The sequence below is a fragment of the Yarrowia lipolytica genome, chromosome 1F (genome assembly GCF_001761485.1).
Source record: "Yarrowia lipolytica chromosome 1F, complete sequence".
Classification (NCBI taxonomy): domain Eukaryota; kingdom Fungi; phylum Ascomycota; class Dipodascomycetes; order Dipodascales; genus Yarrowia; species Yarrowia lipolytica.
The window spans coordinates 3,702,820-3,720,789 of NC_090775.1; the positions used below are offsets into that span (position 1 = coordinate 3,702,820).

Sequence of the window (17,970 nt, forward strand, 5' to 3'; positions counted from 1 at the left end):
AAAAATAATAATACGAATAACAACAATGCTAAACAGGCTCTTATAATCAAGTAAAAAACTACTTGGTACCACTGTACCTGTAGACAGTCTTGCCCTGTTTGGTACAAGCACCGGTATGGGTAGCTTCAGCTGAACGCATTGTAACCCACACACTCTTAGTCAGCCAAGAGGACAAAAATATATCTCAGACGAGCGCAAAAAGATACTCCGCAACGGAGAATTGAACTCCGGGTCCCCCGCGTGCTTGAACATTGTTTCTGGAACAGGCGGAAATTCTAGCCAACTAACTATTGCCGAATTTTCGATGGATTTCGGAGGTTAAGATAGCCCTATTTAGACGTCGCAACATGGTGGTCGTGGCTATAAGGGCGGAAGCGCGGGAAGGAAATGAGGCGCCGAAGTTGTTTTTTTACTCTAGGAGTTTATTACGGATGGCTGGTAGCACATTGACGTTACTCGTGAGGTTCTGACTCACGCTAAATAATACACGCCTTGACGTCTCAGATTAATGGAATTATGGAAAAAAAAAAAAAAAAAAAAAAAAAAAAAAAACAACAAACCACACCGAGCTACTCCAACTTCAACTCCCCGATGGCGCAAAGACTCACTCAAACACGACACACACGAATCATATTCATGATCCCTATCCGAATTACACCGTCTACGACCTATTATGAGAACAAACTAAACCAACCTCGAGTCTGGAAAAGACAGGAAACGATTGATATGATTTCTTGATCTGTTAGCCATGATTCACTACCACGAGACCACGACAAGGACAAGAACTAGTCTACAAACCAACTGACATGCGCCTCGCAGCGCACACCGCAATGATTCAGAAGTGTATGATTTATTGAACGCCAATAACCCGGCTTACTAGGTATATAGCTGTAATGAATCATTAGAATAAAAAAAACATTAGAATATATAAAAAAAAGTGAATCATTGGAATAAAAAATAAAATAAAAAGTAATGAATCATTAGAATAAAAAAAGAAAAAAAGAAAAAAGGGTTGATATATTTATCCGCTCAAGAGATGGAACAGGAAGAATACGTGAACAAGCGAACACGAATGTCATGCGCTCTCCTGAACTACCGAAATCGAATCTGATCTGCGGGTATAACACTGTCTTGGTCTATTTCCCTAGATATTTATTTTTTTGAAGTTTGGGACTGAAGAAGCCGCAAGTGGGTTTAAAGGTTTATAAAACGGATCTACAATTATAATTTTTTGGTTATATTTATGTTACTGTACCTGTCTTGTGGTGCAATTTATGAAGTTTTCGAGTCATGTCTGTCTATTCATGCATTTAGTTCATGCTAAATAGAATATCTAACGAAAAAATCAACTATAATGTTGAGGGTGCCGAACCTTTTTTCAGTATCAACAGACATGTAAACTAAATTCCAGAATAATAATGAACTGTAACAGGTGTGCCACCAGGAAGAATACCGTCAGTACATCATAATCACGTTCAGACTAGCTTGTTATTACTTATTGGTCTTTCGAGCGTATGTAAAAGTGAATTTTTTTTTTTTTATTCTAATGATTCATTACATGCTTTTTTTTGAAAAATCTGAACACATGTACAGGTAATGCATCATGTTCCCCATAGCATGGTTGTATAGTGTAGCGGTTATCACCTTGGATTCTGACTCTAGAAGTACCTTCCAGTAACCCCGGTTCGATTCCGGGTACGACCTAGTCGTTTTCTTTTTTATATCCCGGTTATGGTGGGTGACCTGGTGGACTTGCCCTGCGGATGTTTTAAGCCTACAGTAAAGCTCACCTTTTTTTCCATCTCAGGACATCATGTTGGAAGTCTCTCAACTAAACCTTGTGCAGTGAACTTGGGCGATGAGGCATCGGGCAAAAAAATACCATGTAACTAATTTCAACAATGGTTTCAGTAATAGAAATAATGGACTTCAAGAACCAAATTCACTTTCAGATTCTTTTTAGCTCATCCTACAAGTATGTACAGTAGATGCGTCACTCTGTGCCTTCGACAATATGATGAGTGGTGCAATGCTACGCTGAGGGTCATTGTCGCCGTATAAGTACAATGAAACTAAGCCTACTTGTACAAGAACCGGTAGGTCTTTAGATGGTGGGGCAAAAAAAATCACGACTTTCACCCGCTCGATTGATTCGTTGCCCGTTTTCCACATATACTTGTACCGGCACATGATTACAATATAGACTGTTCCACATCAACAGGACAGACCATTGATAAATACATGCATCCAGAGTGTGCTGAGGGACACACAGGTTTTGATATCAGATCGAGGGCAGGTTTTAACCCTTGTTTGTGTCTATAACCCAACTTTTTCGCAACAGCTTGCGCTCTTTCCTACCAATCTACACGTTGTTCACATTCCAATTCTATTGGCTGTCGCAGTCCTCTGCCAAGTTTCGCTACACTGGAGGGCTGCCAACGAGATTTTCAAGCAGCTACCGCCTGAACTAACTCTTTCTTTCGCACTGCCACGCTACAAGTAGACCATCGCGTGACAGACAGTTCTAATTCGTGTGACATGTCGTGTGCTTGATCATCATGGTATCTATGAAGCCAGCCAGATGCAAATTGTACTCACATTGTAGATGAATGAAGTGTATGGAGAGGGAGGGCTTGGGGTAGCTTCCAATTGTTTTAAATCGGTATTGCTGGTGTCTAAATAATGTTGTATTGCTACTATGTGACTTGTGATCATCGTTTTTCTGAACGCCCAAATGATCCAATTACTTAACCATCGCGATGTGAATAATATGCCATCTTTGGGCTTACACTTGTTACATCTAACAGTACATACTGTACCAGAAACTACAGAATCACTAGTAAATACCGCACAAAAACATCACGTGCCAGGAGTCAGCGTTGGTGACGATCCTACAAGGTCGGCCCTTGATCTCTGGCACCACGTGCTCGTAACCGAACCTTGCCCGAGCTATTAGCCAAGAACTCTGATGTGAGATAGGCAGGAGGTTGAGGAAGTTGGAGAGATGTGTTTGTGCGATATCAGGTTGGAAAAGACAATAAATGGAACCCCAGACAGCTTTGGAGACTCCCAACCAGCTCTGTTGTTGTCACCACCGCTTTCCTCCAAGACTACGTCATCCCACAGATATTCTCGAAGATAAACTCGTTAGTCTCGCTAGCATGAACTCTGTTCGAACAGCTGTTAAATGAGACGTGGCAGTTGAGGTGGATAAATGCCCAGATTTTAAAATAAAACATTCCGTATCATTTAATTCGCCACTGAATATGGATTCCAATCTCAACCATGCAATTTTTGACCCGCAGGTCCCTCTATATGGTGGGTATTGCTGCGCCCGAGAAAGTCTAGCTGACGCTACTATAAATGGAACTTCGTAAACTGGAGCGCTACTAACTCGAGGTTCTGACATACAACTAGAACCAAAAAACCTGTTCGAGCCAAGAACAAAGACCACTAAACCAATTGATCACGTTACAGGTTGCCTGTACATGATATACTGCTACGAGTACTCAGCCCCACACGCAGAAAAAGTCCCATCGTCAACCTTGTTGGGATTACCGTTTTGAGGTGGGGATGTTGATGATGACGTGGGAGCAGATATATTTGAAGGAGGCAGGCCCGGTAGTGACTCTTGATAATGCGCAGAAGCCGTCGATTGACGGTTTCTGAGAAGGTATAGTGTTCCCAACACCCTAACGTTGGCACACAAGATCAACAGTAAGATCCTATAAGTTGCTCAAAACCTAAACTGTAGATGTGAGGTTTCAGGGGCGGTCTATATCAGCCTGTTTGGGCGGTTTCAGTGAAAAAAGAGTAACACTGCCCGGTTTCCTGAGACAAGCTCATTCGATCAAGCGTACTACCACGCATGTCCAATCACTTGACCCCCTTTTATTCCCGTTCTAAGCCCCCTTCCCAACTGCACAAACTAGGTTCACAACAACCGGCATACTGCTCCAACATGGAAACTTGGACACCTGGACACCACTCTACACCCTCAATTGACCATCTAAACCACAATGCTCAAAGCTCTAGGTCTGGGAAAACGGGGCGGCGACATGCCCACCAAACCCCTCAACAATTCGACCGTCTCGCTTGCCATCATGGACGACGCTCTGCGGGTCGAAGAGGCATTTATTGCCATGGACATGGTGATGGATGACCGAAGCAAGGAGGCTCTCAAGCTGATCCAGAAGGATGAGCCCGGATCGAGCGGCAAGTCTGTAGCCCGAGAACAGTCGGCCTTCTACAAGCTTGTTATCGGAGTCATCTACTTCATCGAGGCTACTCTGGGTTTCGAGCCTGAAAGCATCCGCCGTGCCTCTGAAGCTTTAGCGGAAGCGGAGGCTGCAGCTGTGCGGCAAAAGCGAAACGTGTCCAACAACGGAGCCCATGTTAGCTATTCCAAGTACCCTCCTGGTACCGAGTACCGAGTGGCATTCGCAGAGGCCGAACTCATGGGAGCCATCACGCTGTTTCTGTCAGAGTCTTATCTGGAGTCCGTCAAGGCCCTCTACAAACTGCGAAAGGCATACCAGACGCTCGATGAGATCAGCAAGAGCATCAGAGAGTCCAAGAAGCCCGCCAAGAGCTCGGATCACAAGTCTACTCTCGATTCGCTGAGCCTGGCTGTTTCCGATGATCAGGAAATGGCTTCTTTGGTGGAAAAGTTCCAAAAGACCCGGCTCAACCGACTCAACGAGAGCAATAACGCCACTCCTGTTGCCTCGTCTGCTGCCTCCATGAACACCACTACCTCTTCTGCTACGGCTCTCCACCAGGGATCAGAAACCATTGAGGAGTTCATTGAGTCTGGCGTCGATCTGTGTTTCGGTATTCTGCAGCTCGTCATCAGTATCATTCCCCCCACACTGGGCAAGATTCTGTCCGTTGTTGGATTCAGAGGCTCCCGAGATGGTGGTCTTTCTCTGCTTTGGGAGGCCACGAACTATAGAAACATCCACGGAGCTTTGGCCCTGCTTGTTCTGCTGCAATTCTACGACGGTCCAACCCAATTCTCCGACCTCATCCTTCCTGGAACTGAGGAAGATCTCATTCAGCAGGGCAAGTACGACATCAACACAGCCGACGATACCGAAATCACCCTCACAGCCACCATAACCGGCGGATCCGGACACTCCAAGAAGGTGCATACTCTGCCCAAGAATCCCCGACGTCGAATGCACAAGCTGTTGCTTGCCGCCCGAGGCTACTACCCTCATTCGGCTCTGTGGATGCTTCAACAGGGCCGAATGGAGGCCTCTCAATGCCATCTGGAAAAGGCCGTGGATATCATGGACGCTGACATCGGCCCCATTGAGATGAAGCAGGTCGAGGCTCTCATGTTGTTTGACAAGACCATGTTCATGCTCTTCCTCAACCGATACGAGCAGTCTGCCACCAACTTCATCCGTCTGATTGATATCAACGCCTGGTCTCATGCCTGGTACACATACGTGGCTGCCACCTGTTCCATTGAGATCTACAGAGAAAACCTGCGTGCTGGAAACGCCGAGGCTGCTAAGAAAGCAAAGGACACTGCCACCCGGCTGCTGACAGAGGCTCCCGGTCTGATTGGAAAGAAGAAGCTCATGGCCAAGACTATGCCCATGGACGTTTTCCTGTCGCGAAAGATTTCCCAGATGCAGCAGCTTTCAAAGCAACACAACATTGACCTTGTCGATGCCGCAGGCGTGTCTCCTGTCCAGGAAGTTGTCTATTTCTGGAACGGATACGGAAAGATGCCCGAGTACGCTCTGGAGAAGGTTTTTTCCGAGGTATTGGCTTACTCTGCTGCTCCTCTGGCTCCTAGCCATATTCCCGAGCAGGATAACGAGAAGACTGTCAGACACTTGTTGCAGGCTGTGGCTCTGAGAAACATGGGTAAGGTAGAGGAGGGGTACAAGATACTCAATGACAACGTCATTTCGCAGATTATCACTGAGAGCAACAACAAATACCACTACAACAAGACCGTGACTCACAAAGACCCCTGGATGCCTCCTTCGGCGCTGTATGAGCGTGCCATGTTTGAGTGGGTCATGCATGGACCCAAGGGCACAGAGACTGTCCGAGAGTGGCTACATCTGGCCGAGAAGTGGTCTGATGACTACGAGTTGAGTACGCGAGTTGGAATGAAGATCAAGTCTGCCTTTGAGCGTCTTGATGGAGGTGCTCTTGCTTAGATATTTAGTCGGAGACACTGACACTGAGCACAAGTAAACGTATATATATAAAAAATGTATTAAGCTAATAGAGTGATGTTTGTGAGTACAGTAGCTTCTGTACAGCTACTATTGCCTTTTGTTCTCTTTTTATTCATCCCTCTTACCGTAGATAAGTACAAGTACTTGTATCGTACAAGCTTTGGTTCAATACATACTGTACGAGGAGTATATATTATACATACATAACTAATCTGTGAAGAAACGTGTTGACGTGGGCTCATGCCACATACCAGTAAATCTGAAGCTACCCTACCTACTCATAGACACTCGATTGACATTGCCAAGATACCAGCTCTGTTCTGATACCGCCAAGACCCGCTACTCCTACTTAACAGTGCCACGTTGTTCATCCTCAGGATCCAAGTCCCACCAACACCAGGCACAGTAACCAGTTGTTTTAGCCTTCTCTTTAGGTTGAGAGAGAGAGAGGGAGAGTATATCTCGACATGTCCGTTCGCGTCAGGTCAGACGCCCTTATATCAAAGGCGTCGTTGTACGCTCTTTACTGTGTATCAATTTCCTTCGGAGTAATTTCCCTGCAGATGTTGACTCTCTCATTATCACAACTCCAGGTGTGCTTCACTCACATTAAAGTTCATCTCCCACCCTGCAGCTGCCAACTTACACTGCATACACTACAGTGCGTGCACGTAGATGGTTGGGGAGACTACTTGCTAACGACACCTAGCAAACGAACCCGTTTTCTCGCTCAGCCGGGCACATAAGTTAGGTGAACACCGCTCCACGACCTAGTCACGCGACACAGACTGCTGTAACCAGACGGCCTCTAACATACTGGGTTACACGAGCTACACGACTGCTGCACGACATCCACGACATCCGAAATTACACTCCTTATTGTCTCAAGCTGTTAAGAGTACCCGATAGCACACAGCGAGACGCCATTTCAATTACACGCCCCAAACATCTCTGAGCACTAGATCTGTGTATTCGCCTCTAAATTCAACAGCCGTTCCCCAAACATCACAGCTACGATATGACTTCAGACTCAATCAGAGCCGAGGTTGTGTTCGAATCCCCGACAGTCTTCGGCGGCGACGACGTACGGGCTGTTATAACATTCAGAAATGTGTCAAGGGTGACGAGTGTCGACAATACTGACACCCGGAGTGATGTTCAAGCCGACACCCGAAACAGAAGCGACAGCTTTCACAACAACAACAACAACAGTCGCACGGAAGACCAGCCCAGAGCCTCCGTCGACGGCTGGCGAGATCGGTTCTTCGGCCTGCTGAGCACAGACTATGAGCCACTTCCAAGTAACCGGCTCTCACGAGCTCGTTCAGTACGAAGAACGGCTCAACCGCCGGTCCGTTCGCCCCACGGTACCTCCGAGACCCTCATTATGGGCACGTGTCGAATTGAAGGCCATTTCGTTGTTGATCCTGAAGTCGTGGATGTCGCCCGGTTGGAACACGTTCGAAACAGAGGAGCAGCAATGGGATTGGCTCATTTGAGTGAAGTAGACGACTCCAAAGACGTGGACAATCACCAAGGAATTACCAAGATGATCTGGGGACTACTAGGAGACGAGTCTAGTGGTACCCAAAGCAAATCTGCTCAATCGAGTGACTCCGGAGAAGGCCTTCCCATTTACTCAAGTGCATCGTCTCTGCTGTTCCCTGCTCTAACACTCAATCCAGGAGAAAGCAAAGTTTTCTATTACAAGTGCACATTACCCCGTGAGCTGCCTCCTAGTTATCGTGGCAAGGCTGTCAGAATATACTACAGTTTGGTAGTTTCTACTCAACGAGGCGAAAGCCGTCTGGTGGATCGCCCCGATATGTCGAATGAAGATAACTCACACGCAAAACCAAGCCTCACGTCACGTTCTCATCGCCTCGTTGCACCCTTCCGAGTCTTCCAGTACGTTGATGACGACGGAGACTCGATCCCTCACCAGGTGGACAACCCAATTGGTGGAGAGCAGAGCGCCGTAGCAGTGAAAGAGCTACCAGACTCTTCTCGTGAGACCATGAGCGACGTTTTCGGACTCCATCATGTTGGCCCAAGCACAAAACCCGGCCCGAAGTCACGAGAGCAATTGTTAGATCACATCAAGACACTCCGGACATCCCATGATCCATACGTATCGCATGACCAGTCCATGGAAGACGAGGAGGACGATGCAGGTACCTCTGCAGGTGCCCATATTAACCGTCTTGTCCAGTCCAATGGCCTCATCAGTAAGACTTTGGTGCCCAAAACCACCTTCCACATCTCTCGAAACTCCAAGTACATTGCCACCTTGAGTCTCAGCAAGCCGCTATATCGAATCGGTGACTCTATGGTTCTCAGTTTTGACTTCTCCGGCTCCCATACACCTTGCTATCACGTCACAGCTTCTCTGGAGACCACAGAGACTATTCACCGAAGTTATTTGCATGGATATGATTGGGACGACAGCTTGTTGAGTGGCTGGGGTAACTCAAGTAACGGTAATCTCAGCTCTGGAAACGGCAGACGATCTTCAGTGGGATCAGATGGTAGTGGACGTCGATTATCCGGATCTCGAGATCCCACCATGATCCCTCTGCCGTCTACTCGCCGAATCTACGCTCAAGAGATGACGTTCATCTACGACTCACGTGACCGTGTCACTTTCGACATGGTCGTTCCGGCAACCGCGGCATCTCAATTCGCCACCACCAAAATCTGCATGGACTGGTCGTTGAAACTGACTTTTGTCACACATTTCGCCGATAAAAAGGATGCGCAAATGATGGGTAGCTCGAAAAGCAAAACCCCCAACGCTCGCAGCTTAGTGCAGACCAACATTCCCAGGCCTGCAGTCAGCGAGCCTGGTTCTCCGGTGATGGAAAGAAAGCGAAGCATCGTGGGCGACTCCGCATTCCCCAACGCGAACGCTAACGGCAATGGTAAAAACGTTCTTACTAACGGAGGAACACCCGGTAATATTCTCAACATTACAGACTCGGCTGTCATCGCGCCTGTAGAGTATGACTCTAGAGGCACGACGTATGGACCCAAGGATACATTTTCCTGCGAACATTTCTCCTGCAAAATCCCCCTCAACGTTTACTCCACTGACAAGGACATTTCGTCTGTGATTGGAGTCAGTCGAGGCACGTCAGTGTATTCTGCCGGACTCTGGTAGACTATACACCTATATTTAATGATAATGGTAATGATCGGTGCTGTGGGTTTGCCATATTGAGAAGTCAGGACCGATAAACAAATATGCCTTGCCTAAGGTTGACCCCGCTCTGAACTTTCCATGAGCGAGTACAACTATACCGATACAGGTAAGTACACCAACACCTATATTGTTGGGTTTCCAGCCCAATATAGCTGCGGGAATGTCTTTCACTACGTGAGAACACACAATGAATGATACTTTGTGCAAACACAACTCGTTATTTGACACGTACACGGTCACCCCTACCTCCAGCCCAGCCCACGCCAATAATACACGTATGTTTCAGATCTCCTGTGAACTTTGCGTTAAACGGAATTTATAGAAACTACCTTATGATAGCTGTAAGTGGTTGAGAATAGGTGAATGCTATGATGTGATTTCGAAATTATTCCTTCGAGGTGGGGAAGACTTATATTAGCCCATTTTTTCGTAGTTGGCAACGCTAGCCCACCTTCCACTGACATCTGAAAGGCTCCTGCGAATTGACATGAGAGACATGGATGTGCGATTGAGATTAGACATTGGACTGCATGCATATTTTTACCCTTGGCAGTTGTGAGCGGTTGTTGATATTTACGTACAGGCTTTGAAAAAGCAATCCTATAGGAGGAGGCACCAGTGAGCATTGCCAAGTTAAAGCTGGAATGATTAGTTTACAACCTCAACAATCTCTGGCAATACAAATACCAGCAGTATCGTCGTATCGGTAGGCAGCAATCCAACGATTGCAATAAACCCCCCTTACCTCTAAGGCTGCAACAGCACTGGCTGCACAGAACAGACCCTTGCGTCTCGTAAACTCTCGCTTCTTTCCTTTGTTGCTTGTGGCCTAATTAGAGCAAGTGAAGCGGGTGCTGGTTGAGAATGTACCAGGTGTAGAAATGACCCAAATGAGATGATAAAATGCTTCCTACTGTTTTATAGATGCACTAACCTGAAACCCTGCTCCAAAGCACTCATAACGTGCAACGTGGATATCATCTACACCTCCACGAATCTTCCTTGCATAAACTTTTCTATACGAAGCCGATCGACAAAGATCAACAAGAGATCAACCCGAGACGATGTGGGGATATATGGGTATTTTCTAAGTAGTTATGGGTGTTTAATTGTTTGGATATCAAGTATCGACCTTTTATTAGCCTACCCGTTTCTCCTATGGTGTGATATATCGCTCTCTATACCAAACCCCCCCCTGTAAGTTGCATGCTAAGACAATGCTGCAGCCAGGGTTTTGAGCGTCATTGAAGGTGGCGGTATAAATACCTTTAGGAAACCGCAAGCTCAAATAAACCACAAATATCTCAAATGAACACCTCATACACAGCCGGAATTGTCACAGCAGCTGCCTTTGATCCCTTTCAGTACGCTAGTTGTGTGGTTACACCAATATCCACTGCTCGAACTGCTCCGACTGCTCCTGTTATTACCCTGTGGGCCAATATGGACGCTAGAGCCTACCCCATTTGCATAGGTGATGAAATCTATGGTACATCGAGTGCCTCTAACGCCACGGCCACAGTCACCACCTCCACAGCAGGAAGTACAATTACTCTTTATGGAGTCCCCACAGTGATCCCACCAGAAGACTGGCTGAGAGCCAAAGAGAGTCAAAATGTCCAGAGGATCACCCCGCAGACCAGCGAAGCTAGTGATGCTAGGGTTTCGATTAACCAGATTGTTCTGGCTACTTTAGTCACATCAATTGTGCTGCTATTTTGATCTCATAGAGATGTATGGCCAGGGTTCATAGGCAGCTTTGGTTGGGAGGTTCGACATATAGGCAGGGTTCAGAAGTTTTAGAGGTTAGGAGCAAGAGGACTAGAAGGTCAGGGAAAAGTTACAGACAAACCAACAGGTAATTATATATTCAATTGACTACACGGGAACGCATTTGTAGTCATATGCTGTAGCCACAGTTGTTGTTGTTGTAAATCATTATTAACCAGTCTATTTTTACTACAACGTAGCTACCGTACTTGTAGAAATTCCATCTCTCAAGCCCAGTTGGGTGATGCTTACATAAGCTTGCAACGATAACTATCGAACTATACTGGAGTGACTGTCTACTTGTACAGTACTGTACTCGTAGCTCTATTGGTCAGATTTGGTGTACAATACAACCGGTACAGTACATGTACGGTATATGATGGATCCATTCAATAAAACCAGTCACCGAAAAAAGTCACTGCGCCTTTGAATTAGTTGCAGAACCTGAGTAATAATTAAAGTTCTAAAGTTGCTCAGTCGCCAAAACCGTTTTATTGAGGTTAGGGTAGACTGTCCAAACAGGCAACGGTTCCGCACGTTAATGAACCGGGACGCCTCGGCCCAGCCCGGGATAAACTGATGCAACGGACATGGCCACGAAAACGTGTAATGAGTTGAGGGAGTCTCAGATAAGGACAGGGCAGAAACAAGCATGTTCGTTGAGTCGCGTGAGCCACTCAGAGAAGTTTTTCAGTTGAAATCGCACGTGATTTATACGTGTTGGTGTAATCATCTTAGACTACAAGTAGAGTAAAACTGAGGTTCTTTAAAACATCAATGGTTTCCGAGACACGTTAGTACTGTGATATAATGGGGTATTTTCAAGGACACGAATAAGAGACGACTCTATAACAGCGACAAAGACTTCTTCATTTGCTACTGTTTTGAGGGCTTTAGATAAGACGATATTCTGCCTGTGATGTCGTTACCGTCCAAATAGTTAAAATTTCGGAACTCTAAAATTTCGAGCTTGCACCTTATCCTTATCCAGGTTGTTTGTGCTGATCCGATAATGAAAATGGAGTAGCTACACGACATTGGTGAGGTGTGAAATGAGCGATGAGGTGAGCGACGAGGCGTGTATATGCGATTTATGGTGGCAAATAGGAGTGTTTATTGTGCAATCCCGGCACAATTTACTTGTAGGTCGTATTAAGGTGGTTACAAGTAGTAGCTACATCACGTTACAAGTGGATATATCGACTACATACAAGTATGTACATACTGGTCAGGAACAAGAATTTCAATATGCGATCAATTAAGTAATAAATAGGTGTTAGAGAGACATGCTAGGACGTTGTTTAAGCGTTCTGGGTCTGGGTGGTAGAAGGCTGAGAAGGCTTCCAGGTGAAGGAGTAGACACCAGACCAAGAGGTCCAGGAGAAGTCGACGTGATCAAATCGATCGAAAAAGGTGGAAGTGGCTCGAGAAGGCATGGTGAGTGTTTTGTGGGTGGTATGGGAGCTTGGTTGGGTGAATGAGTGCTCTAAAACCAGGTCGATCGTAAGATGAGAAGTGGGAAGGTGTATTTGATGCGGAAATAGGGCAGAGATGATAGTCTATATATACTTGATAGGAAATTCAGTCACACGATATCGAGGCTGATTGCTGCATATCACCGCATGGCACTTAAGGTTCGACGGATGTGCTATAATAGTCTAAAAAAACGTGGCTTGGTGGGAGGTGTGTTTTGAGGACGTTGTGATTGATTGATTCGAAAGTTGAAAATATCATCTGAGACTCAAAAATTTTGGTAACAATTTCATGTCTTTGGAATCAGAATCAACGCAGTCCTCATGGTTCTAGCAATCATTGTATTCTGACTCAGATACTAATGTATTTCATATTAGAGTCATTCTTGAGAAACCTAGTTTACCGTCTGCAATCAGTCACTACTTTTCATTTATCGCCATACATACATATCTTACATCAGTTGGGAGATAGTCACAAAGCTTATATTTAGTGGTTCAGGGTCCATGTCAAACCAAACTTGATCTAATGTTACAGTAGCGTTGCAACTAACGGCATCTATAACGTTGATTACATAAGCGGACCTTCAGGACAATTGGTGGTGAGCTGATGACACGGCGGGATTTCTCTCTCAAGCTGAGGAAATCCCATTATTGAACACGTTTGTTCTGCTTGTACAGTACATACGTCTAACCCCACTTGGACAGCACGTTACATTAATGCTGAAGGCATCTTTCTCACTCAGCTCAACGTCTTTTTTACGTGTTTTGAGTTCGGGTTAACGGAGTGGTGGGGGGTCGGGGTCTCCTGAGGTATTGGGTCTTATTGAGTAGATATATGGCACATGGACCATATCTATATTCGAATTTGTCTGGTGTATTCATATCTTTTGCTCGTTTTTTTCAAAACTAGTGCATTCTACGCTCTATAGATGACTCCCTCGCCCAACAATATCCCCCCCCCCACTGTGTTCACACCCGCCCTCCGCTGGTCCAGGATAGGCAATTTTGATCGCATCGGTTAGCAGGTGGGGAAAACCTCAGATGTGGTGGAGAAGGGGATGCTCTTCGACATGGGGAACAGGACAAGGAGAAGAGAGAGGCTCAAAGTAGACCAGTGATAGGTTGGCTAGGTCGTGGCTGCTGGTAAGACGTCATTGTTGCTTTTGAAATTGACACACCATGAATCTCAGAAACAAGTATGTAATGTATTTTTTGTGCAATCTACCGCCTTGTAGAGTGTTCCGTTAGACCTTGTTTCAGCTTCTTACAGATGCGTTTCACCTTCTGAAACTTCCACTGGACCTTGAGATTTCCATTAGACCCAAACATGTTAACACCTTACACGGTTGGCCTTCTCATAGAACCCTTTTCAACCCCACAAGCACCAGGAGGAAACAAGTCACCACGGTCAATAAGCGCAACTCGACCCTTACATTACCAACCGTTCATCTCAGCAGCTCTTCGCAATGCACCCGCAAGAACTATTGCTGGCACATCAAACCAGTCATGTGAAAATGCGACCGGCTTTAACAGTGTCCACACTGGATCGTTTTCGAATAGCGCAGTTAGAACAACACCGCTGAACGCTCCCAGTTCCTCAGCTACTGCTCCGATGACGGCCATTACGCTTCAATTTACCATACCCACGATGCCAGTCACCCCACCCTTCCCATATCAATCCTTTTAGCACGCTCCATTCCAGACTGACTATGGGTTGCAACTCTGTCCTGGCTCCTCAAGTAGCAGCCCCTCAAGCACAGCAACAGTGGCAGCCACATTGTCAAACCATCCACATTCTGTACCCGCGAGTGGAGCCCGCCAACAGCTCGTGCTGCCATACCATCCTCCACCCACATCACAGGTTCAACTCCCAGCTTTAGGCCGTACATTGCCACGTTCAGGTGCAAGCCGCGCCCGATCTCCCAGCCCTGCCGCCTATAGAACCGATTGCAGTGTTAGCACCGCCAGCTACTCGCTCCCCACCCGATTACCAACTCTACCACACATACACGAGCACCCCTAGAAATTCTCCTGCTACTGTTCTACTCCAATGTGACTATGATGAGCTGAGAGAGAAGACCGTTGAGCTTCGACGAGAATCGAGTCCCTCAACTCCCAGAAGCAGTATTGGTCGAGGGAGCAGATCTAATTTGGAAGAAACTGGCTGTTAATTTAACTCGAAGGACTCTGCACGTTCGAGGCTGCCCAGAAGGACTACTTTGATCGACTTGAAGAAACAGCTTACACTGAGAAAGCTGGAATAATGGGCCCTCTGACCCTTCTACTAAAGCCGGAAGAAGTGATAGCGACCATGACAACGGGGTGTACTATTGGTGAAGGAACGTGCTGGCGAACGCAGCTATGTAGTAGAGGTGTCTATGATGGGGCGGGACAAAGCTGACGAGTATTAGCTGCCAGTAGACTGGGTTTTGCCGAATAGATGTAGAAAGCGAATGAAAGACACCAACTGACCCAGAGAACAAGTATGTATAGTAGCACTTGTGGCTAAAGTTACTGTAAAGCCTTTGCAATGTCACTCTCTACTATGCAATGATAATTGATTCTCAAGAGAAACATAATTAAAGCTAGCGATAACCTCACTCCCACGAAACACAAGGGTCGAGTGCATACTTCAAAAAGTAACCTACCACCACATCATTTAAGATCAGGACAGGAAGAAGTAGACAAAAAATGACATCCGAGAGATTCGAACTCTCGCCTCCGGAGAGACCAGGATATTGATTCAGTTACCTGAACCTGGCGCCTTAGACCACTCGGCCAGAATGCCAAATCGTGCTTTTGTTTGGAAACAATTTTTGTTAAGATCACGACTGCTTAGTCATCATTGAATTATTAGAGAAAAAATAATAATAAAAAAAACAAAAAAACAGGACGCGTGAACAAGTAAACACGAATGTCATGCGCTTTTCTGAATAACCGAATCCGAATCAAAACTGCGGGTATAACATCGTTTTAGGGCTCAAGAAACAGAAATGGATTTCCTTAGAATAGGAAAAAAAAACATCTAAGCTTCGAGACCAAGTCATGAAAAGAAATAAACTGCTTCATCTAAAGATATAACGGGTGTGAAACCAGATTCTTCAGTTCTTCAAAAGAACTCCACTCAAAAAAATGTCAACTGAGGGATTCGAACCCTCGCCTCTTGCGAGATCCGAAAGCTAGATTTCTCTTGCTAAGTTTACACTTGAGTCGGACGCCTTAGACCACTCGGCCAAATTGACAGGATTCTGCAAAAAGAGAAGTAGTGGCTACTACTATCAAATGTCTGATTCTTTCAGCACACATCGCAAAGATTCAGAAGTGTATGATTTATTGAACGCCAATAACCCGGCATACTAGGTATATAGCTGTAATGAATCATTAGAATAAAAAAAAATTGGCGATTTTTGTTCAATTTCAACATATTATGGTACGCTGGCTCCATAGTAGTTGATTCCACTCATTTTTGCACCTCTTACATTTATACTTTTCATCAGAAGAGAGACATGACTTTTGAGTCAGATGTGGTCGAGTACGAAAACTTTCGATGCTTTATATGAAATTGTACCAAAAGATACATTAGAGTCAAATTATCAACCGCGTTGACACACAGGAGACGTCAACATATCAGAAAGAACAATATGACGTGATTATGAATTGTTAGTCTGCTCGTTACCCCACACAAGACGCCACTCCCAACTTTACCCGCAGTCCCGAACAACTTAAAGCAAGAGTTGAGTAATCATCTCAGAAATGGAGCAGCAATGGTACGACAGTGACTTCTTATTTTATTCGAAGTTTTTATATAAGTAATGCATCAATTGGACCTTTCCACTTGAGTTTGGCATTCTCTCTCGTCAGAATATCTATGATTTGCGAGGTTACGAGGGAGATCCGACATTGCATGAAGGCGCATGAGTCTATGTGAGCAGTGAGATTATAATAAACCATCCTTTGGCAACCAGTACCTCACTCACCCACCCCAACCGCAATTACCGACATTATGCTAGCAGTCGTCTCTGAAAATCACAAGCTCTATCTTCGAAATACGCCAAAGGCGAAGATTGCTGCTCCTAACGATATTCTCGTCAAGGTGGATTATGCCGCACAGAACCCCATTGATGTGATTCTTAATGACAACAAGATGTTGAAAGATGGCAAGATATCAGGAAATGACTTTGCAGGAACCGTTGTTGCCATTGGATCTAGTGTACGAGATCGAACGCTGGTGGGGAAACGAATCGCTTCCTTTGCTGATGGTCACAACAATGACTACCCTTCGGGTTCCTTTGCCGACTACGCCATTGCGAAAGATGGTATCTATACAGTGCTACCTGACTCAGTGAGTAGTGTCGAAGCCGCTACAATTCCTTTAGCATACGTTACTGCTGTCCACGGTCTTTACACCTCGGCTCGGCTCGATCTAGAAGGGAAACCAGCACAAACTATTCTCGTATGGGGAGGTAACTCGTCCGTGGGTAGATATGCACTCCAACTGGCCAAGCTCAATGGCCACCACGTTCTCACTACAGCCAACGGAGGCAATAACGAAGAGCTGATTAAACTCGGCGCGGACAAAGTGTACAACTACCGAGATACAGATGTGGTCGACAAGATCAAGGCTGATTATGGTCCCATCAAGTATATTTTCGACGCCATTGGAACAGCTTCTTCAGCTTCTGCATGTGCCAAATCTGCTGCTGATCCCAGTCACTACACCACTGTCAGACCGGATGCAGCACATACAAAAGAATTCCCGAGTTACATTACCGTTTCGACCATCATTGTGTACCAGGTGTTCTTCACAGATACGGAAGAGGCAGTTGTTGGAGATAAGTATCTAACGGATGCATATACGTGGCTGAAGAGCAAAAAGCTGGTCTGCAATGTTCCAAAACTTGTTGGAGGCTTGGACAAGATTGAGGAAGGATACCAGCTTCATCGAAAGTACCAGATCAAGGGAGTGAAACTCGTTTACCGAGTAGGTGAGGTGGGGCGACTCTAGCTACTAGCTATAGCATAGGTAGTCCCAACTATTCATCTGACATCATAATCTCTTGGTGTGCCTACAGATGAATTTTCACTGTGTCCAACATATGATCGTAATAGGGCGTAATTAGCCACTGAAAGTAAAACGGAGTCCAAATATCATACAAGTGTTCTGTAGCTACTTTAAGCACTCTTTGCCGCATTGTGGATAACATCACTGCGAGTGTCACGTAGGAGAAAGTGTCTGTTATCTCTGCTTATCTACACCTCTAACTATAGAACGAGCAAATAAGCGAAATCCTGAAGTGCCGTTTATAAAACCCCTTGTGTC

General features: G+C 45.7%; 5 protein-coding genes and 4 non-coding genes across 9 annotated transcripts; 7 read left to right on the plus strand and 2 right to left on the minus strand.

Moving 5' to 3' along the window:
* Positions 1–205: 205 nt before the first annotated feature.
* Positions 206–297, plus strand: YALI1_F37030r. The gene has a single exon. It is a non-coding gene; the product is annotated as a tRNA-Asp (tRNA).
* Positions 298–1,619: 1,322 nt separating this feature from the next.
* YALI1_F37044r lies at positions 1,620–1,704 on the plus strand. The gene has a single exon. It is a non-coding gene; the product is annotated as a tRNA-Gln (tRNA).
* A 2,315-nt stretch (positions 1,705–4,019) lies between these two features.
* Positions 4,020–6,185, plus strand: YALI1_F37068g (uncharacterized protein; the record flags this gene model as incomplete). The annotated part of the gene is made up of 1 exon (XM_506016.3): positions 4,020–6,185. One exon carries the CDS (start codon positions 4,020–4,022, stop codon positions 6,183–6,185), a length of 2,166 nt encoding a protein of 721 aa, XP_506016.1.
* Positions 6,186–6,881: 696 nt separating this feature from the next.
* Positions 6,882–7,161, plus strand: YALI1_F37097g (uncharacterized protein; the record flags this gene model as incomplete). The annotated part of the gene is made up of 2 exons (XM_068283506.1): positions 6,882–6,884; positions 6,958–7,161. The coding sequence occupies 2 exons, from the start codon at positions 6,882–6,884 to the stop codon at positions 7,159–7,161; spliced, it is 207 nt and encodes a 68-aa protein (XP_068139607.1).
* Positions 7,162–7,224: 63 nt separating this feature from the next.
* Positions 7,225–9,366, plus strand: YALI1_F37100g (uncharacterized protein; the record flags this gene model as incomplete). Its single annotated transcript, XM_506017.3, has 1 exon — positions 7,225–9,366. The coding sequence occupies one exon, from the start codon at positions 7,225–7,227 to the stop codon at positions 9,364–9,366; it is 2,142 nt and encodes a 713-aa protein (XP_506017.3).
* Positions 9,367–14,359: 4,993 nt separating this feature from the next.
* Positions 14,360–15,051, plus strand: YALI1_F37171g (uncharacterized protein; the record flags this gene model as incomplete). Its single annotated transcript, XM_068283507.1, has 3 exons — positions 14,360–14,458; positions 14,531–14,780; positions 14,834–15,051. 3 exons carry the CDS (start codon positions 14,360–14,362, stop codon positions 15,049–15,051), a joined length of 567 nt encoding a protein of 188 aa, XP_068139608.1.
* A 291-nt stretch (positions 15,052–15,342) lies between these two features.
* On the minus strand, positions 15,343–15,438 carry YALI1_F37182r. Its single transcript has one exon. It is a non-coding gene; the product is annotated as a tRNA-Leu (tRNA).
* A 345-nt stretch (positions 15,439–15,783) lies between these two features.
* On the minus strand, positions 15,784–15,892 carry YALI1_F37187r. The gene has a single exon. It is a non-coding gene; the product is annotated as a tRNA-Leu (tRNA).
* A 761-nt stretch (positions 15,893–16,653) lies between these two features.
* YALI1_F37194g (uncharacterized protein) lies at positions 16,654–17,655 on the plus strand (the record flags this gene model as incomplete). The annotated part of the gene is made up of 1 exon (XM_506018.3): positions 16,654–17,655. The coding sequence occupies one exon, from the start codon at positions 16,654–16,656 to the stop codon at positions 17,653–17,655; it is 1,002 nt and encodes a 333-aa protein (XP_506018.1).
* Positions 17,656–17,970: the final 315 nt, after the last annotated feature.